The 27453-nt window shown below is 46.5% G+C and overlaps 1 protein-coding gene across 2 annotated transcripts in view; it reads left to right on the top strand.

Annotated features, from left to right (window-relative positions):
• The window catches only part of Matn2 (matrilin 2), a 114243-nt gene that overhangs the window by 48135 nt on the left and 38655 nt on the right, over positions 1-27453 (top strand). For both annotated transcript variants that reach the window (XM_041637724.1, XM_041637723.1), the window contains exons 4-6: positions 3902-4024; positions 20029-20151; positions 27052-27174. In XM_041637724.1, the coding sequence (XP_041493658.1) occupies positions 3902-4024; positions 20029-20151; positions 27052-27174 (369 nt within the window). The remainder of the gene's footprint in view (positions 1-3901; positions 4025-20028; positions 20152-27051; positions 27175-27453) is intronic.

The raw sequence follows: 27453 nt of genomic DNA, 5'->3' as shown, positions 1-27453 counted from the left end.
TCCTGGAGAATAACAGCATGCCTTCTGGGGAATGTGTTTAAACATGCTTAGCACAGCACTGTAAAAGTGAAAGATTAGAAACCTCCCCATGCTGACCAACAGGTAAATGTCTAAGTAAAATGAGAAATGGCCATGGGGCCAATGCATAAGGCAAGCAGAGTCCGGCTAGAGTCAGTTGGTTTGATTGCAATCACAAAGGGTATGTTGGAGCTCTCATGGGAGATGAAATCTGGGCTAGAGCTGGTTTTCATCGTCCAAGGTGATTTTGCTCTGTGAAGTTACTGAAACACCGAATTAATGAATATGGAATTATTTCTCTTATGCAAAGTACGGGCAGGATTGGTTGCAATGTGCCTCTGGTCACCTGACATTTTTGTCAGCTGGTCAATATATAATCCATTTGGAGACAACAAATTTAATGCTATAGTTGACTCACTAACCTTGAACTCATGGCCAGCAATGGCCCTGACACATTCTTAGTGCAGGATATTTGATCACTCTGTGAACCCTGAGATTGCTTTATTTACTGGAAAACCTCTTTCTAGTTGTGGTGTGACTCAGCTCTAGCACACACCTTTAATCCAAGAGCTTTCTGCTTGAATATTGTAAACAGGATTAAATAAAGTCAACCATCGGTCAAGAGGTGGAGCAAGCAACCAGTTAGCAGGAAGATTATTAAGAAAAAAACCATAAAGCAGGTGTCAGGAGGATGGCTAGAGAGACACACAGGAAGTAGAAGGGAGGGACATTGAGTTTCAAGAGACTTCTGCTGAGACAGTAGGAGGGAGAAGAGGTTTGAGGGTGACAGAGGAGGAAGGACAGCTGGGTGCTTTCATTGCTATCCGACTTTCCTCCCAGCGTTTTGCTCCCGAGTCTTCATTGGTAAAACTGAACGACTGAAACTTTGTTTAAAACAGTGCATTCTAGATTGAAATATTTTAATATATTCATTTCTCCAAAAGGGCATATCATAGCTTTTTTTGTACTTGGTCATTTCAAACAGGAAAATTACCTACAAAACCCACAAAAATGTAAAAAGTTCACTGCTGCCTGGAATATGAGAACCATTTGTTATGAAGCAATGCTACCTTGTCCAGCCCAGCCAAGGCTGTCCAGATCAGGAGACATACAGTTGTCACCTCCCGGCACTCAATGCTGCTCGTGAAAGAGCTGCATTGATCTGGGGTTAAAAGGACCCTTCAGGGGCTGGAGAGATGGCTCAGTGGTTAAGAGCATTGCCTGCTCTTCCAAAGGTCCTGAGTTCAATTCCCAGCAACCACATGGTGGCTCACAACCATCTGTAAAGAGGTCTGGCACCCTCTTCTGGCCTTCAGGCATACAGACAGAATATTGTATACATAATAAATAAATAAATATTTTAAAAAAAAAGGACCCTTCAGTGATAGGCGAATTCACAGATATGGAATCCGTGAATAATGAGGGTCAAGTTATATGGCCTCTCATGTTAATGTCTTTGAAATTAAAGCACATTTTGGGTTCTGTAAAAATACAGTGGTTGAGTCAACACAGATGGAATTTGTGATTAATGTTGACTGAAAACCCAAGTCAATAGCTAGAGATAGAAGTATATATGATGTTCCCAAATATGTAAAATAAAACACTGTGATACTTTGAGAGACAGATGGCCCGGCAGTTAGCAGTACTGACTGCTCTTCCAGAGGACCTTGGTTCAATTCCCAGCTCGCCGTGGCAGTTCCCAACCATCTGTAACCCCAGTTCTAGAGGACTAGATGCCTTCTTCTGGCCTCCTCAGGCATCAGGCACACGTGTGGTACACAGACATGCATGTCTGCAAAACACTCATACGCATAGAATAAAAGACACCCTAAAAAAAAACCACCCTGATACTTTCCCTTTGCTATGAAATGGTTAAATAGGTATTAAGTATTCCCCAGGCACTGAGATCTGTGCTGGCCACTCTAAGTTCAGTTAACCCTCGCAAGACCCTTAGGAGGTTGATGCGATGTTTATCTTCATTTAATATAAAGAGATTAAAATTTTCTCAGGGTCACAAAAAGGTCACCCATTTCTGCCTGTAGTAAAAATAATTGAATTTAGCTTACAGCTTCCCTTATGTGATTTGTATCCTAACAGGGGCTAAAACACAGCCCTTAGCTCAGAACAGTATGTTCTAAATTACACTGTTATAAAAGTCTCATTCCCCTAGCTCATATATTGCTGTCTTAGAGTTTCTATTGTTGTGGTAAAACACCATGACCAAAGGCAGGTTACAACTCTTGGGTCAAGATCCATCACTGAGGGAAGACATGGCAGGAACCTGGAGGCAGAAACAGAAGCAGAGTGCTGTTTACTGGCTTGCTCCTTATGGCTCAGCTGGCCTTCTTTTCCTTCCTTCCTTCCTTCCTTCCTTCCTTCCTTCCTTCCTCCCTCCCTCCCTCCCTCTCTCCCTCCCTTTCTCCCTTCCTTCCTTCCCTCCCTCCCTCCCTCCCTTTCTCCCTCCCTTTCTCCCTTCCTTCCCTCCTTCCCTCCCTCCCTTCCTCCCTCCCTCCCTCCTTCCTTCCTTCCCTCCCTTCCTCCCTCCCTCAGAGATTGGCCCTTCCTTCTTTCCTTTCTTCATTCCCTCCCTCCCTCCCTCCCTCCCTCCCTCCCTCCCTCTCTTCCTCCCTTAGAGATGGGCCCTCAGATCACTCAGCCATAAGAAAATACTCCACAGGCCAATCTGGTGGGGGGCATTTTCTCAGCTGAGGTTCACTCATCCCAAGTGACCCTAGCGTGTGTCACATTAACATAACTAGCCAACACACTTGGCCATAACATTTCTTACTTAGATGCAAAGAGATGTATATTAGAGGTGTGTGTAGCTAAGATGGACTACTCCCTATCTACCAGATAAACACAGGACTGCTCCTCAAAGTTCCCTATATTGTATAAGCTTGAGAAGGCTATTTTCTCATTTGGACATCTTTTGTGTATGAGAACACTTACGTAATGTGTTCTGTTAACACCAATGCCTGTTCATTTTAAATATGCTCAAGTTATACTAGATTGATAAAAGTCATAAATGGAGATGTTAACAAACAACAAGAATTGTATGAGCTCCAGGAAGACTTACATAAGAATCTATGTGTCTGAAGCTTAGGTACTTTAAGAAACTAAATGCAGAAATATTTAAAATTAAAACACAGTTACCTTGACATTATGAAGCATTTAAATGCATTGTTTTTCCAAATTTTCTTTATACTTAATATGGATTTAAAAGTACATTGTTCTAAGATTTTATGATCTTGGGAGATTGTGGGTGCTTTAATACATCTTTATTTAATCGGTAGCTTTCCCTCACCCCCTCCACTTCTGCCTACTCAAGGTTCCATGTTGCATTCTGGAATCAGAATTCTGATGTTTCTGCCTGTCAAATGGTGTTATTCAATTGAAGCTGAGGGCTGAAGAGATGGCTCAGAGGTCAAGAGCACTGGCTGCTCTTCCAGAGGTCCTGAGTTCAATTCCCAGCAACCACATGGTGGCTTACAACCATCTGTAATGAGATCAGATGCCCTCTTCTGGCCTGCAGGCCTACATGCAGGCAGAATACTCTATATATAATAAATAAATAAATCTTTAATAAATAAATTGAATCTGAAATTTCTGTATTTGTAGGTCCAAAATCAAACAGATATCAGTGATTTCATATAGTCCAGCTCTTCCCCTTTCAGCCGGCATGGTCCTTTGTTTATTCATTGCTGGCACATTTATCAGGATGTGTCTTGTCATCCTGAGACAGTGACCCTCCCTGCTGACAGGGACTCCAGTTTGCTTCTCTTGGGTTCAGCCCTCTCCTTCACGGGCTCCCAAGGCACATTTGCTGGATAGAACGAAGCCAAGGGAAGGCGTCTCTGTTCACTTTCTCCGTCTTCTTTTGCAGCGGTCCACATGTGCAGTGTCTTGGAACACAACTGTGCCCACTTCTGCATCAACACACCCGGCTCGTACACCTGCAGGTGCAAGCAAGGGTACATTCTCAACGCGGACCAGAAGACTTGCAGAAGTAAGGCCGCTTGGCGGTGTGTCAGTGTTGCTTGCTCTTTAGCTGGGTGCGTCTTACTCACCCACAGTTCCACCTCCTCGAGGCAAGAAGCAGCTTGTGTATTTTCTGGGAGTTCCCCTCACCCTACCATCACGGTGCCTAAGCCCAGTGCAGAGCAGGCCGCCAGGCAGCGTGTGAAAGGTTGGAACATACTGTCTCAGAATAGTCTTTCACGTCTGTGCTGCCTCTTGGTGGAAGCGGGCCAAGTGTCTTTCCGTCCTGGCTTTATTAGCTGGGCCCTAAGGAGCTGTTTCTGTTTTATCTTCTTCCCAAGGCATGGACTTAAGATGTGATTAACCTCAGCTGGGAGTGATTCTGCACACTCGTTTTAGAGGTGAGCAGAATCTGGCTGCTTCAGTGATAGACATTTTATTGTTCTCCTAATTTAAAAAAAAGGACAGATACAAAAAGAATTTATATTGTTCTTCTCTGGCCTGACTCCCGAAACTAGACAATATAATTTAAGCAAGCAGGAGGTACCCTAGCTCTTCAAGGATAGAATTAACGGTACAATGAGTGTACGCCCTTTATTATTAGAATTATTATTCTCCTTACATTGTATGTGTAGCCAGTGCTTTAACCACAAAGCCTGGACTAGGCACACGAGGCCTGAGAAGATTGGCTGCAAGGAAGCAAACAGCTCCGCTAGGTCTGACGTGTAGTTCATGCAATGCAGAACTGTTATTATACCAATGGCACGCTATCAAGCACTAATGGAAAGCAGTTTGCACAAATGGCTGTAATTAGCGCTGCATTTATAAAGCCAAACCACAGTTTCCACTTTCCTTCTCACTTCTTAGTTTCAGCACTGAGGGGTTGATGGAAGGTCCTCCCTGTCCTCTAATACTAGGGCATATCTGCTGGGCTCTCTGCTCTGGGTCCCCAAAAGCTCGTAGGCTCCTCTGGGGTCCCAGGACTCAGTTGGAGCCGCCACCATGTTTTACTGGAACCTCTGACACTTCCTCGGGTTCTACAGCAAAACCCGGTCACAGCAAATTCTCATGGGTTTAATAAAATCTACTGACCAGCAGAGGAAGGATCATCTAGAATCATCCCACACTGCTCTTGGTCATCTTGTTCTCTTCAGGTGCATCCGGACACCTTGCCCACTCCCTCCCTCCCCTCCCCTGAGGAGCATAAAACATTCTGTGTCTCATGACCTATACTTGTCAGGGATCTGGGAAGCTGCAGTGCCTGGGAGCCCAGGGCTGGCTTAAACATGCCAGATGAGCTCTGACACCAATTGTGGTGGTTTGAAAGAACGTGACCCCCAAAGGGAGTGGCACCATTAGGAGGTGTGGCCTTGCTGGAGGAAGTGCGTCACTGTGGTGGCAGCTTTGAGGTCTCTTGCTCAAGCTTCCCTCAGCGTGACTTTCAGTTGTCTTCCTGTTGCCTGTAAGATGTAGCACTCTCAGCTCCAGCACCGCCTCTGCCTGCATGCTGCCATGCTCCCCTTCATGATGATAGTGGACTGAACCTCCGAATCTGTAAGTGAGCCACCCCAATTAAATGCTTTCTTTATAAGAGTATGCCATGGTCATGGTGTCTCTTCACTGCAATAAAAACCTTAAGTAAGACACCAATAGGTAGGTAGGTAGATGGATGAATGGACAGATGGACGACAGACAGACAGAGCTAAAGAGCTGTCCTTCCTCAGTTCTCCCTTGGTCCATTGTAGGTCCTGATGTCCTTGCCTTCAGCCTTAGGGAAAAAGGAAAGCACTGAAGTCGGCCTTTGCTAGGGCAGCAGCATCTAAGAACTTGAAGCAGGAACTCCCTGGGCTTTACACAGATGCTTAGGAGAAGGAGCAGGGACATCCCAGGTAAAGGAGGGACAGAAGCTTCAGGAGCAATTCAGAAAGCAATTCCCAGAGTCCTCAGAGATTCTGACTTTGCAAGTCCAGGTTTTCTCTTTGTTCTTTTTTTTTTTTTTCAACTTAAGCAGAAATTTATTTAGCAAAGAAAAAGAAATATTCCAAAGAGTATTTCATTGGACTGGGCTTCCCAAAGGCAAGGGGCATCCTAATGAGTTCTTTATTGTGTTCTTAAAGTGTTTTAAAATATTTATGAGATAAGTATCATAGTTATGGGATGACTCCTCCCCCAGACCATGATGGACTGGCTCTCCTTTCATGGTATTTCTTCCCATGATAGCTACAAAAGGGAGGCAAGGCCAAAATCATCATGAAGGTGATGTTATAATGATGTCAGGGTTTTTTTTTATTTATTTTTTGTTTTTCAAGACAGGGGTCTCTGTGTAACAACCCTGACTGCCCTGGAACTCACTCTATAAACCAGTTGTTGGGACTAAAGGTGTGTGCCACCACTGCCTGGCTCTCTTGGTTCTTTTTTTTTACAAAATGATTTATTTTATGTTTGTGTATGGGTGTTTTACCTACATTAAGGTCTGTGCACCATATGCATGCAGTATCTCCGGAGGCCAGAAGAGGGAGTCAGATCCTCTGGAACTGAAGTTCCAGATGGTTGTGAGCTGCCAAGTGGGTTCTGAGAATCAAACGTGGGTCCCCTGCAAGGACAAGTGCTCTGAATGCTGAGCCTTCTCTTCAGCCTCTTCTTCTTCCTCCCCTTCTGGCTCCTCTTCCCAAAAGCTTACTGTTATTTGTAATTATTGGTGTATCTGTGTCATAGAGGCCAAAGGTATTATTCCAATGAGCAGGTGATTGTGAGTTACCTAATATGGGTTCTGGGAAGTGAACACAAGTCTTCTTACCCTCTAAATAATCTCTCCAGCCTCTTCTCTTTTCTGAAACATGGTTTCACTCTGTGAGTGAAGCTAGAACCCTCCATCCTCCTGAGCACTGGAATTACAGGTTTGCATCAATATGTCTGGCTTCAGGTCTAAAGTTTCAGAGAACTTCTGCCCCATTGCTCTTGCCCCTCAAGGTCCCAAAACCTTGGGCAGTGAGGGCCTGGAAAAGTGGGGGAGCTGAAGTGGGACTCGGTGTAACGCCTGCACTATGGAACGGTTCGCGAGCCGAGAAAGGGGCTGGAGATTTAAACGTATACATACAGAGACACGGGGACACGGGTCATCCTTGAAACAAGAATGCCAACTTTATTGTGCTCCAGGGAAGCTTGTATAGGAATCTTTAACTGGTAGCCACGCCCCAGCTCTTGGGATTTTCAGCTGTAAAACCCACCAGAACCCACTCCCCTGCCATCAGGAACTCGTGAGGGTCTCGTGCTCCAAGCAGCTGCAGGCACAGGCAAACAAGTTGCTTACTTCATTCACTCAGTGGGCAGGGGGATTTTGATGATGGCATAGTGGTCAAGCTTGTCTCTCCTGGGTGCGTTCTTTCTTGGAGGGCATTTGGGCTGCCTCCAGAGCCTCGGCGTCTTGGGCCACCAGAAGGTGGGTGACGTGTGACATGTGGATCTTCTTTTTGTGGCTGTGGACATCTTTCAGCACTGCCTTCTTGGTTTTCTTCTTGGCTTCTTCACTTCAGCTTTGGATTTGGGAAGGGCAGGAGCTCCCTCCTTCACTTTCAGTACCACCTTGGTGAAAAGGGTTGCCCCTCTGACTTAAATGTGAAAGAAAAATTTTCCTTCCCCTTTGGGTCATTATTTTATGCGGAAGTGAATGAAAAGGCAACATTTATAAAATCTCATTTGTCAGAAAAATATAAACTTTGTATATGGATTTGCCTTTGTTTCTGTCTCAGGACCCATACCAAAGGCATTATGTTGCTTTTATTCTTGAGAAATGTTCCTGACACAATTTTTCCATGCTGTAGAAGTGACTCTATGTCTATTTATTTATTTATTTATTTATTTATTTATTTATTATATATACAACATTCCTTCCATGTATGTTTACATGCCAGAAGAGGACACCAGATCTCATTACAGATGGTTGTGAGCCACCATGTGGTTGTTGGGAATTGAACTCAGGACCTCTGGAAGAGCAGTCAGTGCTCCTAACCTCTGAGCCACCTCTCCAGCCCCCATCTATGTCTTTATGTTAAAGTATAAAGAAAGATCATTGTCCAGGAAAACAAAAGAAAAACCAGAATGGCATGGGCTTTTGAAACCTCAGCTCAGCTCCCAGTGATACACTTCCTCCAACAATGAATGTGTGAGCTGGGACATAGGATGGAGCAGTTGGAAATTCGAACTGAGTTCCAACTGTGTCCTTGGTGACTGAAGGAGCCGAACATGTGTGTCGAGGGCAAAGTTGCAATTAGTCCTGCATATTAAAATCACAGTTGGCTCTGACATTAATGTATGCTCTGCACTAGAAGGCAGAGAATGGCTCAAGGATGTCATTCACTTCTTTCCCTGTGGGCTCCTTTCTGTGGGCGGGCTCTCTTACTGGGCATTTCGCTTGTATTTGTGAAACTTAAACTAAAATTTAGCTTCCCATATCCCCCCCCCCCTTCCACGCAGTTCCAGTTCACGGTGCATCCCTTATTCCTGCAGAATTAGCTAGGCCACAGCCACTGTTTGTCCCAAGGAGGTCTTTGTGACATGAAGCAGGGTGGGTGGGTGGGTAGGTGGTAGCATTGAGACTGGCAGATTTCCCCACAGAGAAACATGGTTTTGAGAGCAAACTGGAGTCCGGGAGCTAAGCCATACAGGTGCCTAGAGAAGGAAGATGTTTGCTCAAGGGAAAACCCAGGCTGGACATGCTTGTTGGTGGTGATTGACCAGAGAACCCTAGAGGAAGAAGGGTGTGTGTGGAAGGTGAGGAGCAAGGAGTAAGTGCTGGAGCAGTTCACATGTCTGAACATGACACACACACACACACACACACACAGAGGCAGGGGAAGGAACAAGAGTAGAAGAGTGAACATGACAGACAGACAGACACACACACACACACAGGCAGGGGAAGGGACAAGAACAGAAGCATGAACATGACAAACAGACAGACAGACAGACAGACAGACACACAGAGGCAGGGGAAGGGACAAGAACGGAAGCATGAACATGACAGACAGACACACACACACACAGGACGGGCAAGAGAGCAAGGCATCAGCCGCAGAAGTGACCCACCTGTGTATGCTCAGAACACTTGCTGAGAAGGGTAAACCCCTGCAGCCCATCTTCCTAATCCTAGCTGCTGAGCCCTGAGTTTAGAGACCATGCCATGCTGTCTGTGCCTCCGGCTGTCTCCAGGCACAGAGTTGAAACAAGAAATCTGGGGCGAAAAAGTCCTCTGGGAGAACTGAACTGACCAAACACAAAGCAATCCTAGTTTTGAAAGAATTCCACACACGGGGAGACGAGCCTGAACCTTGAGCTACTTCTCTGCATAGCAGTCTCCACAGGCACCAGACTCCAGCTTCCACAAGTGTGGTCCCCCCCTGTCTAGGCTGCTTGTTAAAAATGCAGGCTCCCTGCCCTGCCTAGACCTGGCTAAGTCAGGACCTCCCAGCAGGGCCCACAAGCCACCTGTGAACTCTAATTTCTATTCCATCTTGAAGCCCTTGGACCTAGACATTTTACTCCCATTAGGAAGCTCAGTGTGTGTGTGTGTATTAAGACCCAGAATGATGTAATAACTTTGGAAAGTAAAAAGCACCGCCTTCACACGACGAAATATTATTTCATTGATTACTTCAGTCAGGGTCTTTTTTCCCCTTTGATGTATATGTATGTATATGAATGTATATGTATGTATGTTGCCTATGTCTGTGGGAGTTTTGTGTGCTTGGTGCTTGTGGATGCCAGAAGGGAGCACTAAGTCTCCTGGAACTGGAATCAGAGCTGTTTGTGAGCCACTATGGGGATACTGGGAGTCGAACCCAGGTCCTCTGAAACAGCACTGACTGTTCTTAATCTCTGGGCCATCTCTCTAGCCCCTTGCTGGGGTTTTAGTATTTTGTTTTGGAGACCTCCCCTTATCCTTACTTTCCTAACCCCAAAGAAACACAAAATAGGGCTCTGGGGAGAAAGGCACAGGTCCAGCTGGGGCTTGCCAGAGAGGGCAGCTTTATTTTCTCAGCGACTTTGGGTTCATTTTGTTTCTTTCAGGAGAGAGAAGCACAAGGCTGATGACTCATATTTACTGTTGAGTCTTAAAACCCAAACTGCAGCTGTCAAAATAAGATTAGTGCTTTCAGGAAGGCTGAAAGGAAGGGGATGGTCCCCAAAGTGTGGGCTTGGGTCTGACTTGCCTTTGTAGATCTCTACAAAGGGGTGAGCCTTTGGCCGAGGCAGGCAGAGACCCCCATGTTGCCAGAGAAGTGGAATCCCAACTGGTAGCTCTCTCCCCTCTCTTGCTGTGCTAAACAGTTTCTGACGTCTGCATCTTGGGTTAAATAAAAGGAGGAACTATTAAAAAAAAAAAAAAAACACCAAAACTCTGGAGTGCCTTAGTGAAGGTGTTCATTTGCTTTAACTCCAAAGGAGAAATTAAGCTGTCGTTGGTGTCAGGGGCATGCGCTGTGGCTTGTCTACCTCTCTGAAACGTCTACAAAAGCCCTTTGATTAAGCCCTGGGTGGTGGCCTGAGCCAAGCAGCCACAGCCTCTGCCTCAGGCTCCCCTCCTCGGAGGCACAGACGTGCACATCCCGAGTTCTCCGGGCTGCGACCCAGCACTGAGATCTGGATATGAATGAAGGGAAAATTAAACCCAGGGTGCATGTGACCCTCTGGAAAGACTCCGTGGACGCATTTCAGCACAGCCTTGGGGCTCGCAGCAAGCACGCCCTTACTAATTGATCTCACCTGCCTTTGCAGTGCTCCAGGACGGGTTAGTTTTGCTGACCGAAGCTGGGTGCGCATAGTTGCCCCTGGCAAGGTGGAGCTTGGATTTGGCCAGATCCTTTATTATGTGCTCCACAACGCCAATGTTGCTGTATCTGATCCATTTAGCCAACCGAACTTAGCCAAAGATACTTTTAAAATGTTCGTAAATGTAATAATCTATGTCTGAAGCGTCCCTAAGTGCCCAATAAAATGAAACTGTCTTTATGGAATTGCGACTGGGGCAAATCTTGTTTTCAAGGTCATGCCTGTGTCATGCAGACCTTTCTCTACCCTGACTTGAGACAGGAAATGAGGAGGCTGGCATTTGGTATGCCCACTCTGGGCCCCATGCTTCTCCATCTGTTATTACCTCCTTAAACTCTGTATAGATGGTGCTTTCTACACTCGGTAATTTTACGTCTTCCCGAAAACTGTTTCTTGAAGGGCATTTGCTGAAGTGTCCCAGCTAGGGCCAGGTTTGCTTCCAAAGATGATAGTCACCCCTTGCTTCCCCGAAGAGACTTAACTGCCGTGCTCCCGTGGTGACCCCCGCATGGCTGTTTCCACATCGTCTCTTCGGGTCTCTATACAAAGCCACCTCAGCAAGACCACTGCTTCCATCACGTTGTTTAAAGCAACATTCCTTAAACACTTCTGAGTCCCTTGCGAGACAGTGCTGTTGATCCCTCATCAGTGATGTGCTGGTCGGTGTTTCACAACTGTCTTTCTAGACAGAAAGGCTTCCTTGGTGTAAACACTCCCACCATGGCCATTTCAAGCTGCCGGGATAGCTCCATGGATGCAGAATTGGGAAGAAAGACCCGTTAACTGTTCTGGATGAGCTAACTCCAACACACCAATGAATTCCTTACTAGACTCTCAGCTTGTGATGGTAGGGATCTTTTATTTTCTTGGTCTGTTTGATTCACTATTGTTTTCAATTCAGAAAATTTTCCTGAATGAACAAGTAGACTGATTCTGTCATTCACAAACATGTCAGGTGCCATGCTAAATGACTGAGCTAGAGTCCTGAGTCAAATGAATACTCGTGAGGATGTGTCTGCCCTTGTGTGATGGGCAGGATGGAGTCACGTCGCTGACAAATTAAGCATTAAATTATCATCGTGGTGAAAACGGCAGAGGGAGACTATAAGGAAGGATTTAACTAATGGCAACCGAAGTCCCCTTGGAAAATATACTTTCAGATGTGTCCTAAAGGGTACATAAGAGTCAGGAAGGCAAAAAGCAGGCAAGGAGGAGTGTGAGCATCTGAGGTAAAAAGAAAGGCACGTGCAGAAGTCCTGGGCAAGAGAACGCTTGATTTGTGGGATAAAGAGGACAATATGGTGCAGCAGGAGCAATCGAGCAGCATGGGCTAAGACTGAGCTGGGTAATCATGTGGTACTCTGCCGCACGTCAGTTTGTAGGTCATACTAGAGCAGCAGGAAGCCGATAAGCATGGTAGGCAGAGGAGAAGCAGTGCAGATTGTCTGGGTAGGCTGGCATAGACACCAGAAGGTCAGGGAGCAGATTGCCATGATCCTTGAGCTGATCCTGGCTCCTCTTGGCAGGGGAGATAAGTAACAGTAGCCAAGAGTACCGTCTTAGGGTTTCTATTGCTATGAAGAGACACCATGACCATGACAACTCTTATAAAGGAAAACATTTAATTGGGGCTGGCTTACAGTTCAGAGATTTAGTCTATTATCATCATGGCGGGAAACGTGACTGTGTGCTGGAGGAGATAAGAGGTCAACATCTTGATCCACAAGCACCCGGAGGAGTCTGTTACACTGAGCGTAGCTTGAGTAAAGGAGACCCTAAAGCCTACCCCCACAGTGACACACTTCCTCCAACACGGCCACACCTATTAGTAGCCATTCTCTTTCAAACGTCACAAGTACCAAAGAGTTGATCGGCTCTGAAGGGCACAGAAGGAGGAAACACCCATGACTTCCAAGTTTCTGTGGCATCCTCTGCTAATCTGAAAGGGATATCAAAGGTCAAACTAAGGGTATAATCCACACACCACGGGGATGCCTACACACAGGGACGCCCACACTTTTTAGTGTTGGTCCTGTCCCTCACTGAACTTATAACCCAGGTAATAAGAATAAGATAGAAACACCCAACAAGTCTGTGTTTGTGACATAGATGTGGATTTATTTACCTACCTGACAAGTACTTGTTCAGCAACTCCAATGTGTCAGGGACCATAATGGCTACAAGGCATGTAGCAGACAGCTAGACACAGATTCCCTACCCATCATGACAGTCTTTCTGGTATCTGAAACTAGAGATGGGTGCTTGTATGCCCTTGTCCTCAGGGACAGGAGTGCGTGGTGCTGAGTGTGAGGAGAGGCGTGGAGATGTGGAGACTTTCATTTTCCTCTTTCTCATCTTCCCAGGATCTCATTTCTGTTCGAGGAAAGGGCCTTGGGGAGTTAGGAACATCTTAGTTGCAGGGCGATGGTGGCGCACGCCTTTAATCCCAGCACTCGGGAGGCAGAGGCAGGCGGATCTCTGTGAGTTCGAGACCAGCCTGGTCTACAGAGCTAGTTCCAGGACAGGCTCCAAAGCCACAGAGAAACCCTGTCTCAAAAAAAAAAAAACAAAAACAAAACAAAACAAAAAAAAGGAACATCTTAGTTGAAAGGCAGGGCATTGGATCTTTGTTAGTGTCCCTTCCGTCATGAAGTGCACGCCCAGGGAGAGTACAGGGGCTCTGAGGAATAAGATCGACAGACCAGCTCACGCTCCCATGGGTCAGCAGATGTGCGCCAGCCTCCCAGCACCAGAAGTGAACAGTGATGGCTGCAGGACCCGGAGGAAGAAGGCTTTGAGTAGGCTCCTGGGAGAGATGACGCTCAACAAGTCACAGCCGTAACTGGGGTCACCAGACAGAGGACGCCGGAGGCTGTGCTTGGATAACACCGCCTCTCCCATGCCCCTGAGTTGTTTTTATCATCCTTCAGTGAAGTCCACTCAGACTGTGAGGAAGGGGGTTAAAAAAAAAAAAGTTGTTTTTTAAAAGCATAAGGAATTGTCCAAAAACATCTGCATTTTCTTTTCAAATGGAAGTGACCACTGCCAGGAAAACAAGAAGTCATTTTGTTAGAACCCAGTTTCCATTTTATTCCTTTCTCTTTGTTTAATTAGATTAATCCCCCAGTGGTCTCCCTTGGGTCAGGACAAATCATTCATGGCCATAAATCCCGACATCCTAAAAACAGTATGAAAGAAAAAGCCGCATAGTGCCAACTGGCAAGCTCGCTTTCCTGGGACAATTCTTTGGGAATGAGAGCTATGATCCTTCCTGGTCCTACCACATTCTCATGTGTGGCTGGAGAGGAGACAATGGTGGCTGCCATCACCCTGTGGTTGGGAGCTGTTGCAGAGAGAAAGCTGAGCTGTGGAGTCACAGGTCCTAATAGGAGACTGAGTACCTCCCACGCCAGAGGATCATGGGGACTTTTGTCCATGGGCTCAGTGATTCTCACCTGCTGCGCTCTGGGGACGTTAAAGGATGTTTAGCAAACACTACTGCCAAAATCCTACTGCCCCTGGCATTCAGGTTTAACGGAAGGGGTGTGTCTTGGCATCAGGAGAGAGCATGGGGCTTGCGAGCATGTGTTCATGTGCCAGAAGCCGACCTCGTGTATTCTTCACGGGAACCATTCACCTTGCCTTCCTTTCCTTTTCTCTTCTTTCCTTTTCCTCTTTGCCCCCAACAAAGTCTCACTGAGACCTGGATCTTACCAGTCAGGCTAGGCTGGTGTGAATGGACATTTTCTGTCCTGACCACCCAGTCCCAAATAATCAACTCAGAGACTGAATATGAATTATAAATACTTGGCCGATAGTTCAGGCTTGATACCAGCTAACTCCTACACTTAAATTAACCCATATTTCTATCTACGCTTTACCACGTGGCTCAAGGCTTGTGACCTCGTTTCTTACATGTCCTGATTGCTCAGCATCTGGCTGGCGTCTCTCCTGACTCTGCCTTCCTTCTTCCCATCATTTTCAGTTTGGCTTCCCAGCCTAACTTCCTGCCCAACTACCGGACTGACGGCTTTTTATTAACCAATGAAAGTAATACGTATTTCAGTGCAGAGAAGGATTGTTCCACAGCAGGCTGGCCCACTGGTGAGTCCAAGGATCCACCCATTTCTGTCTCTGTAGTGCTGGAATCACAAACACCACATGCTTCCTGTCTCTGTCTCTGCAGTGCTGGGATTACAAGCCCCTGGACGTTTCACATTGCCTGGCATTGAACTCGGGTCCTCAAGTTTGCCCAGCAGGTGCTCTGCTGCCTGAGCATCTTAGAGCCCCAGCATCAGTGTCTTTAGAAGGGGTCCAGAAAGTTCTAATAGGCAGTTGGATTAAGACCCTTCTGCTTCGATAGACGGGGTCACACAGTAATAACCTGGATTTTGCAGAGTCCCAGCCTGTCCAGAAAGAATTCAGGCCGGCCTCACAGAGATCTACCTGCTTCTGCCCACCCTGTGCTAGGATTTGGCTTCGAAATACAACTTTCAAAAGGTTCTTTTGTGCTGGGCGGTGTAGGCACATGCCTTAAATCCAGCACTCGGGAGACAGAGGCAGGCAGGGAGATCTCTGTGAGTTTGAGGCTGGCGTGGTCTACAAAGTGAGTTCCAGGACAGCCAGAGCTATTACACAGAGAACCCTGTCTTGGGTGGGGCTTTTATAATATGCTAATTTTCTCCTGTTTTTCTGAAAACTCTTCTTAAGAATTTTTAAGCCAGGCAACTGTACGTAAATGAATAAAAGCCCTCATTCCCACCCCTACTTGCTTTTCATGGTTAGCAGGGATTCTAGGGGGACCGGGGGACCTGGGGACCTGGTGACACTTGGGTAGAGTGAGGGGCTGCAGGAATTCCTGCCTCCCTGCAGAAATGGCTTAGAGACAGCTGTTGCCAGTGAGCAGGAAGCTGGTTTCCCCAGCAGCAGTGCAGAGAGCTGGCCACCTGCAGAGGGACTTAGAGTCTAGTAAGGGAGACAGAGACCGCATCACTGCATGAACACATATACCATTAATACGCTACATACCAGGGAGGAAGAGCACAGGAGTGTACTGACAGCCAGCGTGGGAGCCCAAAAGCCCTTCACAGCTCAAGCTCCTCACAGCAAGAGGCAAACGTCCCATCACCCGACAGGCACGCCAAAGCCTGGGACTAAGGGCCACATTGCATAGTTTTCATCGTGCTGGGCTGGAAGTCAGACGAGATTCCCAGAGCTGAGAATATCTGTGACAGATGCTGACAGACACAAAACACAGTTTGGATGGAGTCGCTGGTGTCCCCCTTGAGTGTGGCCCTGTCGTCTGTTGAGGAGAGTTCTGCTCCTTGGGCTACTGGAGGGTTCTCAGCCATCTGGTGTCTGTGATCCCTCCCAGCCTCGTCTGCCACTTGCCAGGGAACTCCCAGAGTCGAATACAATTGCCAACCCTGTCCTCCATATCAGCACGGCCCCTCAGGCTTCATTCTTCTTAGACCTCATCATTTTAATATGTACTAGTATAGATGTAATTTAATTAATTGATTAACTAGCTTGTTTGTTTTGTTTGTTTGTTTGAGAGTTGTTTGAGATAGGCTTTCTCTATGTAACAGAACTGGCTATCCTGAAACTTGCTTTGTAGACCAGGCTGTCCTTGAATTTACAAAGATCCACCTGCCTCTGCCTCCCCATTGCTGGGACTGAAGGCGTGTGCCACCACCGCCTGGCTTTGTTTTTGTTTTAAGGAGAGATGACTCAATGGCAAAGAATATACTGACTGCTCTTCCAGAGCATCTGGGTTTGACTTCCAGCACCCACATGACTGCTTATGACTGTTGTAACCCTGGTTCTAGAGGACCTGATACTTTCTTCTGGTCATGGGCACTACATGCATGGACGTGGTGCACAGACATACGTGCAGACAAACATCCATAAAAATAAAAAGTGAAAAAGTGCTCAATTTATTTAATGGAAATTCTGAGTCAGATCAGTTTTTTTAAAAAATATTTATTTATTATGGATACAATATTCTGTTTGCATATATGCCTGCAGGCTAGAAGAGGACACCAGACCTCATTACAGATGGTTGTGAGCCACCATGTGGTTGCTGGGAATCGAACTCAGCTCCTTTGGAAGAGCCGCAATGCTCTTAACCGCTGAGCCATCTCTCCAGCCCCAGATCAGTTTTTTTTTATCTTTTCACCAACTTAATACGTTTATCCAAAAGCACAATACAAAATTCGAAGACCATGTAGGTGATATTACTTATTTATGTGTGTTCCTGTGTGTGTGCACGCATGTGTGCCTGCACATGTGTGTGATGCTTATGGAGGTCAGAGGACACCTTCCTTGTCATTCTTTGGGCACTGTGCACCTTTTGCTCGAGGGTCCGTCACTAGCCGGTGTCTTCACCAAGGGGACGAGGCCAGCTCACAGGGAGTGCTAGCTGTCCCATCTCTACCTCCTGTCTCACTGCCAGGATGGCACCAAGCTTGGCTTTTTATGTGGGGTTCTGGGGATCAAATGCAGGTCTTTGTGCTGCCAAGACAAGAGCTTCACAGACCGAGCCATCTGCCCAGCCCCTTGGAGGTGACAGCCAACTATAGCTGTTAGAGAAGCTGCTTTTGCCATGAACGATACCAAGTGTAGACTCATGGATGTCCACAGTGCTGAGAATGAGTGACAGTTGAGGGCTTATCCCTAAACAAGGTTTTTACGACACCCCCTCTGAGGCCCAGGGACTATCACAGAACAGGGAGCAGAAAGAATGTAAGAGCCAAAATACAGGGCAAAGGGCTGCAGAATGCTGCAATCACACTCTTACAGCAGCCGTGGCAGCCTGCACAAGACATCCTACCGTCAGGCAGAGTTAATCACAGATCCAGGAGGGACTTATGGGCCCTGCCCTTCCTTCCTGGGCTGTTGCCTTCTGATGGATTCCCGGGGAGGGGCTGTCATTTTCTTTAGTTGTATATCCGTGGTAACATCACCCCTAGGCTCTAATGGATATTTCCAAACTCCAGGTTTCACAGACACCCTGGGTAAACTCAGTGGGGCACCAAATAGAACCCACGGCTATGAGTGTGGAAAGGGGCTGGTTGGAGGGGGAGGAGTGGGAGTAATCAGGAAGCATTGCATGTATGAGATTGTCAGAGGTCAGATTTAATAAAACGTATTTGGCTTTTAGAGACAGGATTTTTCTGTGTAACCGCTCTCACTGTGCTGGAACTCACGCTGTAGACCAGGCTGGTTTTGAACTCACAGAGCTCCACCTGCCTCTGCCTCCCGAGTGCTGGGATTAATAGGATTAAAGGCAGGCACTGCCACTCCCTGGCAATAAAAGGTATTTTAACAAGGAAGAATGATAAGGCTGGAGAGGCGGCTGAGCACTGAGTGTCCCACAGAGGACCTGAGTTCAGTTCCCAGCACCGTGTCAGGTGGCTCCCAATGGCCTACAATACCAGCTCCAGAGGACTGAAACCCACAAGCAGCTGTGCTTGTGAGCACATGCAAACAGACACATGGCTAAAATTAAAATCAACCTTAGTTTAAACAATATAGACTTTTTTTTAAAGTATAAGTGAGAGTCAGGGACTAACAGAGCTTTCTGAATAACTGAATTTTATCACCCTTGATGTAGTGACACTTTTTAACCAAAGGAACTTCCCTTTAATATCTCCAATCCCTTTAATATCTCCAGTCCCTTTAATGCTCCCTGACTTTCTCTGGTTTTAATGGCAGAATTGTGGGTAGAGCTAGTCATTTCACGGCCTCTGAGCAACCTCCTTGCCAGGAAACAGCACCATCATGTCTGCCCATCTGTGCCAAGGAGAGGCTGAGTCAGTGGTGGGTTGAAGGTGCCTTTAACCTTGCCATCCTCTTACACATTCCTACACCCACAGCAGGACACGCATGCCCATACGCGCATTCCCACACTGCATGCCCATGACAAGTTAGCTCAGCACTTTGTGGATACGTGGTGGCTAGTTGACTCAAACAAGGGCATGAAGAGTCTCCTCTCCGCGGTTCCCTGTAACCGTCTTTAGCTCCTCCCATGGCATTGGCTTCGCCATTTTCCTCACCCAGTGTGAGGAATGAATGAGTTGAGTGCATGAAGACCCCTCCTGTAGTCAGATGGGTAGAGGAAAGGCTGGTGGGACCGGGGGATTGAGGTTGTACTTACAACTTGCCATGTGTCTTAGTCAGTGTTCTGATGCTATGAAGCGGTACCATGACCCAGCAACTCTTATAAAGGAAAACACTAATTGGAACTGGCTTAAAATTTAGAAGTTAAGTCCATTGTTGTCATGTTGGGAAGCATGACAACATGGTGCTGGAGAAGGAGCTGAGAGTCCTACATCTTGATTGACAGGCAGCAGGAAGAGAGAGCACTGGGCCTGGCTTGAGCATTTGAAACCCAAAGCCCACCCCAGTGATGTGCTTTCTCCAACAAGGCCACACCTCCTCATAGTGGCACTCCTTATGACCAAGCATCAAATCTGTGGGCCCATGGGGGCCATTTGTACCCAAACCACCACATCCAGCTGAGTGGTGAGTCTGTAGCTCCCTTGGCTGCCTTTTCTGCATGATGTCAAGGGTCAAACAAGACAAAGTCACCTCCTGTATGCTGGTGAAGCTGCATTTGCCCAAAACCTAGGAATGGTACATTATGGGAGCAAGTAGAAGCTCTCGCTCACAACTCAGCTCTCATGAGCCCTCAAAATCATGCTCAAAGTGGTTTTCATGACCACAGGAAAATATAAAATTGATTTTAATTAAAATTATTTCATGAATTTTTAGATAATTCCAACTTTGAAAATGGTTTTATCAGCAGGGCAGTGGGTGGTGCATGCCTTTAATCCAGGCACTCCAGAGGCAGAAGCAGGCAAATTTCTGAGTTCTAGGCCAGCCTGGTCTACAGAGTGAGTTCCAGGAGAGCCAGGACTACACAGAGAAACCTGTCTTCAAAAACAAAAATAAAAACAAAAATAAGGAAAATGTTTTTATATACACTAAAATGGATACAGTGTCAGCAATGGTTGCTCTGGGTGGTAGGACTACAGGTGGAGCTTCCTTTTATGTATTTTGCCCCTCAGTCTTCTACAATAATGTATTAAAATGTGCGATGTTATTTGAGGTTACTGTAGTAAGTGCTATAGAATTGAGTTGCTGTGGGCCAGGAGAACTTCTGCTCCTGAGCTATGTGCTAATGGTTCAACTTTGCCTCAGTCCAGGATCTGTGTGCCTCAGAGGACCACGGCTGTGAGCAGCTATGCGTGAATCTGCCAGGTTCCTTTGTCTGCCAGTGCTACAGCGGCTACACCCTGGCCGAGGATGGGAAGCGATGCACAGGTAGGTGTCTCTCCAGTCACGCGTGCTGAGAAAGGACACAGAAGCACAGGAAGGAGAGCAGCATGCACGAGGCCCAAACGGTCCTTTAGGTTCTAATGAAGCAGTCAGTGCTGTGGTTTAGTTTTTAGGCAGAACTGAACTTTAAAGACTTCGTTTTTGTTTGAGGTCAGTATTTGCTTATTTCAGACCCTTGACATAAGGCATGCTTATGACAGTCTATGTAAATATAATTGCCTGTTACATCACTGCTTGTAAGGGACAGTGCTGTGCAATACGCCCTTTGTACACCATAAAGAATTGCCTCTCGAATTGATTTAGTAGAATGCTGAGTAACTGGTAGCTAGGCAAAAAGTATGGGCTGAATAGCCAAAATGAGAATACTGGGAGAAAGAGGGAAAGAGTCAGGGGGATATCAGCCAGCTGCAGAGTAAGCAGGATGTGTACAAAATGAGGTAACAGCCATGACCCACATGGTGAAGACATATGGGTTAATTCAAATGTAAGAGTTAGGTAGTAACAAGCCTGAACTACCAACCAAGCATTTATAATTAATGTTAAACCTCTGTGTTGGTTATTTGGAAACTGGTGGGTGGGACAGAAACTTCCACCAACAAGCAAGGTGGATTTAGAACGTAGTTTGGGGACCTAACTATATAGCTCAAGTGTTATATATGAAATTTACTTGGTGATGGGCAGGGGTGCTATGCAGTACCTGAAAGACCTGGTAGCCTTATCCCTCATTTTGGACCTGCAGTTCAGAGAAAGGCCCAACTGTCTGTATTGACATCAAGGTCACAGAAAATAAACAGCCTTGAGAGCCAGGGAAGGGCTCTCTATGAAGTGCTCTGAGCTGCAGGCACAGCTCATAGTTGAACGCCCTCCCCATTTGGCATCTCCACACTGATCAGTTGAGAGATGGGGTAGAGTTTTCCTGAGCGCTTGCAGAGCAGACCAGCAAACCCCTAAGATGTATGAAGCCCCTTCCTGATTAGCTGCAATTCCCTTGCCTGGTCTCATTCATCATTAGAGCAAGAAATGGTAGGTAAATGCCAGGTGTTCAATGAGCTGGACGGAAGTGAACAGAGATTTCTGACCAAGTCTTGCTTCTCTGTTCTATATCCCGTTGCTTCCAGAGACCATGTTGTATCCCTTCATGTTCCCCTCCGCATTTTGAATGCGTATTTTCCAGCATGCCCTGGTTATTAGTTAGGGGTATGAAAGACAAAAAAAAAAATGATCACTTGCTATTTACATGGGAGTAATGAGAGTAATGTGACTTTGTTTTCCATACTGGAAGGTTTGAAAACTCCCCTCATCAGAGATCAGCGAATGGAACTGGTTTACTGAGTACTGAGTCCTAAAGCTATTTATGGGGGGTGGGGGGAGGCGGTAATTTGCTGGTGGCGACCGTGACCGAGCGGCAGGATGTTCTGTTGGCCATCATTAAAAAAGAAGCCAACACATAACCACCAGTACTTATTATTTTGTTTGATTATTTTTTATTGTAAAACTGATACTTAAAGGATGAGAAAATCACTGTTAATAATTCATCGCATTTCTACCATACTTCCCCTAGAAGTGTCTACTATAAAACCTTGGTCCATGATGAACAAGAAGTTATACTGTTTATTTTTATCAGCTGGGTTTTTTTTTTTTGCCCCTTTCTGATGTTACATAAGTAGAAACTTTGTGAACTGAAAAATTAAAAAAATAAAAAAGGTAGAGAATGGGGCCTTTGTGAGGAAGGATGGGGATAAGCATCAAGGTGTCGGGAACACAGTTTGATTGACTGAGTGGGGAAAGACACAGCATAAACTAAGAGCTTGTGGGAGTCCCAGGGGATAGACGAGGAGGAGGCCAGTCCATGGGAGGTTGGGAAACTGGAGGGTGGTGGGGAACCCAGTTCTCTCCGTATTATCAAATAATTGCCTAATTGTCCCAGTTTAGTAGAGAATCTTTGTGTCTCTCAGGATTGTGCTGTAAGTTTGGAATTTGACATTTGCTGAGGAGCTGAAAGAATGAGCGAGAACACACTGTGTTTGCCAGAAGTCATGCTGGCCATATTCATCCAAGACGGGTGGTTTCCCCTGCTAATGCTTATAAGTGTATGAGAATGTGCTAGGCTGGAGGGATAGCTCAGCCGTTAAAGGCTAGGCTCACAACCAAAATGCCAAGAATGTCTTGCCTGTATTAGGCGGTCAAGCAGGAGAAACTGTGTATCCTAATGTGACCCCGGTCTTGTCCCTCTGATGATCCTGGCATTACCATCTTCACAGCTATCCTTGACAGCCATTGACTAAGCCTCTGGGGGAAGCAGACCATGAGATGAGCGGGCAGATCTCTGTGACTAGTACCCTCAGTTAGGGAGTCAGAATTTTCAAAAGTCAATTGCTGTTCCATGGGGCTGTGTTGGGAGCCCAGGCAATCATAGAACCCCCGGAGGAAAAAGGTAGAGAAGAAACATCTGAGGGTCTAGCCTAGAAGATCTGCATATAGAAAGAAGAGTATCCATCGGACAGATGAGCAAGCAAGAACCTATGTGATGGGCAGGGATGGTGTGGAGGTAGAAGTGTTTCCAAGAGACAGAGCTTAGTAAAATATCATTAGAAGTTATAGAAGCAGCTGAACAAAGACACCGCTCTTAAAGATGGAGACTCCGGGAGCTATAAGATACCATAAAACAAACAAACAAAAAAGCAAAATCACCTCATCGTGTTTTAAGTAAGATTACAATTTTGTGTTGGGCCACATCTTGACTATCCTGGGCTGGACACACCTGAAACTTCATGACCTTGAACTTCTAAGACTCTGAGAATGATGCCATAGTGGCAGAAAGAGATGAGAATGGATTCAAGGAAAGATAGCCTGGAGTTTTGGACAAAGCAAGGTTGGAATTATGGGACAAGGCAAAGACATGTCAGAGAGAGAGAGCAGAATAGCCCAGTGCAGAAGAGAATGCTTAGAAAGCCAACAATGCAGGCAGGAAGCGACATGTTTTCCCCTTGTTCCTTTTAATGTCCATTTAGGTTTTATGAGTTTAAATGGCTATGTGTCTTTACTTGTTTTGAAGGCATCTGGACCTTCAAGCCTTACATACCAGTCTTCAGTGAAGTACGTCTTTATTTCATGTAATCTCTGAGTGTTTTTTTTTTTTTCCACCCACAATGAGGAGTCATGACAGCTACTACAGAGGATTTGAGAGGAAAAATTACTGAGTAAAGTTCCCAGTGTGCACTAGGCCTTGGTCATGGCTGTGAAAATAGCCATGATAGTGATTGTTTCCTGCCTAGGGATGAACAGTGGAATGAGAAGTGGGTGGAAGACTGAGCCATTACTCTCAGCCACATAGAGAAAGCAGGAAGAACTAAGGGCAAGAAAAACGTCTGTGAATGACTCTCTAAGGCTGTGGAGGGGAGAGAGAGGGAGAAAGTGCATTGGGGAACTGCAGAATATGATGGGGAGCTTGGCCTTTATTGCTTTGCACTAATGTGCTGTTCATCTCCGAGGTCAGCTGAGTTGTTTATCACACATCGGGCAGAGCCTGGATGTGGCAAGGCTCACTTTTGATTCTGTAACCTTAGCCCCCTGTGATCTGCCGAGACAAGGGATGACAGCCAGGAGTTACTGTGTTCTTTCCGTCTGTGGAGGTGCACATAGACTCCAGGCAGAGGCGATGGAAGGGATTTTGGTGGAGTCGGTGAGGAGCTGGAACAGTGGAGGTGTTGCTGACTTGAAGAGGAGCTCCATGATCTGCCCCTAACCTTGGCCTTCCTTTTCACAAATGCAGTTTTGCAACTAAGGAAGTTATGTAACGAATCCAAAATATTTGGTGAAGGATGCCTGAGCGGAGTGGACTAGAACTATCCGGACCTTACACCTCTTTGAGGGTCAGATGACTGGAAATGTGATTCTTCACATTCGACCGCCGAGTTCTGGTCTGGGCTGCCATCCCTAAGTGGCCTGGTAGTGATTCAATGATAGCCTTGATACCGTGAGATTTTATAGACCAGGGTCTTAGGAACCTACAGTCTCTGAATCCGGCCTTTCCCTAGTTCAGACAGGTGTGCACGCAGAGAATAAAGCAGCATGAGAATCAAGGCCGAGGAGAAGCTTGTCTATGAAAGTGGCCTGTGGCTGCTAAGGAATGGAAAATACCATCCAAAAAGGGATATCCTGGGCTACACATGGAGCTGGGTGGGCGTGGTGGCATAAGCTTGTAATCTAAGCACTCAAAAAGCATTGCTACAGTTCCAGGCCAAACCCGTCTACATTCTGAGACTCTGTCTCTGCCATAAAACCCAAAACAAACAACTACACCCCCAAACATCTGCATATATACAATTGTATTTTAATTATTTTTTGTTTAAAGACAGGTGTACATTTAATATCAGTTATATTTAATAATATTTTCAAAATGTTAAATAGACTTATTTGAAAAATATGATATTTAAAATCTTTGTTGTTTAAATAATTCCCATTCTGATTTTTTCAGTTTGGAGTTCTTTAAGTAGGCACAGGATTTGAAAAATTCTGAAAAATAATCTAGAGTCAGAAACCTTGATATTGATGAAAAATATTCCAATCTTTTATATTTATAATAGCATAAATCATTGTAATTTTGATCAGCACATAACCTCAAGATTCTCCAAAGCTGCTGATTTAATTTTTATAGCTTGTATAGTATATTCTTGCTTTTTGACAGGGACTATTAGAATTTAGTCTGCATCAGAATCCCCTAGGGGCTGTTAACCCAGATTCTAGGTTCCCATACCCAGAATTTCTGATTCCACTTGTGCAGGGCAGGATCTGAGGACTGATAAGGTGGGCAAGTTTGCAAACAATTGTTGATGTACGCAGTTCACAGACCACACCTTGACAGCGCACGCCTGATAGACATAACACACGGTCAGTGGAAGAACAAAGGTGTTCGAGAGGACAGGTGTTACAGCACAGCTGCTTGCAAGGATGCATCAGGGTGAGGTGTGTGCAGACAGTCTAGCACGCAGGGGCTCAGACTGCATCAGGGTGAGGTGTGTACAGACAGTCTCGCACGCAGGGGCTCAGACTGCATCAGGGTGAGGTGTGTGCAGACAGTCTAGCACGCAGGGGCTCAGACTGCATCAGGGTGAGGTGTGTACGGACAGTCTCACACGCAGGGGCTCAGACTGCATCAGGGTGAGGTGTGTACAGACAGTCTAGCACGCAGGGGCTCAGACTGCATCAGGGTGAGGTGTGTGCAGACAGTCTAGCACGCAGGGGCTCAGACTGCATCAGGGTGAGGTGTGTGCAGACAGTCTAGCACGCAGGGGCTCAGACTGCATCAGGGTGAGGTGTGTGCAGACAGTCTAGCACGCAGGGGCTCAGACTGCATCAGGGTGAGGTGTGTGCAGACAGTCTAGCACGCAGGGGCTCAGACTGCATCAGGGTGAGGTGTGTGCAGACAGTCTAGCACGCAGGGGCTCAGACTGCATCAGGGTGAGGTGTGTGCAGACAGTCTAGCACGCAGGGGCTCAGACTGCATCAGGGTGAGGTGTGTGCAGACAGTTTAGCACGCAGGGGCTCAGACTGCATCAGGGTGAGGTGTGTACAGTCTCGCACACAGGGGCTCAGACTGCATCAGGGTGAGGTGTGTGCAGACAGTCTAGCACGCAGGGGCTCAGACTGCATCAGGGTGAGGTGTGTGCAGACAGTCTAGCACGCAGGGGCTCAGACTGCATCAGGGTGAGGTGTGTACAGACAGTCTCGCACGCAGGGGCTCAGACTGCATCAGGTTGAGGTGTGTACAGACAGTCTAGCACGCAGGGGCTCAGACTGCATCAGGGTGAGGTGTGTACAGACAGTCTAGCACGCAGGGGCTCAGACTGCATCAGGGTGAGGTGTGTGCAGACAGTCTAGCACGCAGGGGCTCAGACTGCATCAGGGTGAGGTGTGTACAGACAGTCTCGCACGCAGGGGCTCAGACTGCATCAGGTTGAGGTGTGTACAGACAGTCTAGCACGCAGGGGCTCAGACTGCATCAGGGTGAGGTGTGTACAGACAGTCTAGCACGCAGGGGCTCAGACTGCATCAGGGTGAGGTGTGTGCAGACAGTCTAGCACGCAGGGGCTCAGACTGCATCAGGGTGAGGTGTGTACAGACAGTCTAGCACGCAGGGGCTCCGACTGTCTCAGTCACATCAAATCCCAGGGGCCTTAGAGGAGAGGAAAGCAATGGTTTATCAAGAACTGGTTATGAGCTGGGCGTGGTGGTGCACGCTTTTAATCCCAGCATTTGGGAAGCAGAGGCAAGTGAATCTCTGTGAGTTGGGGGCCAGCCTGGTCTTTAAATCAAGCTCCAGGACAGCCAGGGCTATTACACAGATAAGCCTGTCTCAAAAAAACAAAAACAACAACAACAAGAATTGTTTACGTGGTGTTCGGCGTCAGTGGCTGCTTCTGTGCAGTGTTACTTTGCACACTCTTCCATAGCTTCTGAATAGGGGTTGATTTTACCTTATGAGGTGAAAGAGAAGTTCAAGAGTTATTCTTATTGTGCTGGTCTTAGAGCCTCTTGAATGTACGACAAGTGCCCTGTCATTGAGCCATACCCGCAGCTGCTGTTAGGGTTTATCTTATCTCTGTTTCCCCCAGTTCAGTAGGTATAAATGTGCCCTGTGATAGTTTTTATTAGCATTTCTCTGACTTTTAAATGTATCTGTCCATCTTCAGGAATGAAAACCTAATCAAAAAAATCTTGGTTCTTTTTTTTCTGAGGGGGATCTCGGGGTGTTGTTCATTTATTCATGCATTTTGCAGCAGATGACAATTAAACTCTAACTGTATTTGTTATAGGTATCCTGACATTCTACTGTCCCCTTCTCTGCGCTTCTAACCAGATGTGACCGTGTGTTGTTTTCTGCAGCTGTGGACTACTGCGCCTCAGGAAATCATGGGTGTGAACATGAGTGTGTAAATGCTGAAGGTTCCTACCTGTGCCAGTGCCACGAGGGATTTGCTCTCAACCCAGATAAGAAAACATGCACAAGTAAGTTACACACATGCACATGCGTGCGCGCACACACACAGAGTGAAATTGCTGTGGGCACTGGGGACTTAGAACTCTCCCGTGTATGGATCATCACATATTAAGTCATGGGGCTCTGCCCTTGTTCCTCTCTGTCAGGCCTTTCTAAATCACCCTAAGACTGTGGCTTACTTGGTCTCGATGTCTCCAGGCAAAATATTTGAAGGCATCTTTTGTTGGGGACTCCGTGCAGGCATGCTCTCCCAGCATCTGCGAGCATGCTAACTGTCCCACATGCTG

The sequence above is a fragment of the Microtus oregoni genome, unplaced genomic scaffold (assembly GCF_018167655.1).
Source record: "Microtus oregoni isolate MIOR12 unplaced genomic scaffold, Mior012 000053F_ref0000044, whole genome shotgun sequence".
Lineage (NCBI taxonomy): Eukaryota > Metazoa > Chordata > Mammalia > Rodentia > Cricetidae > Microtus > Microtus oregoni.
The sequence above is the reverse complement of the archived record's forward strand: the minus strand, read 5'-3'. Positions and strand labels throughout refer to the sequence as shown.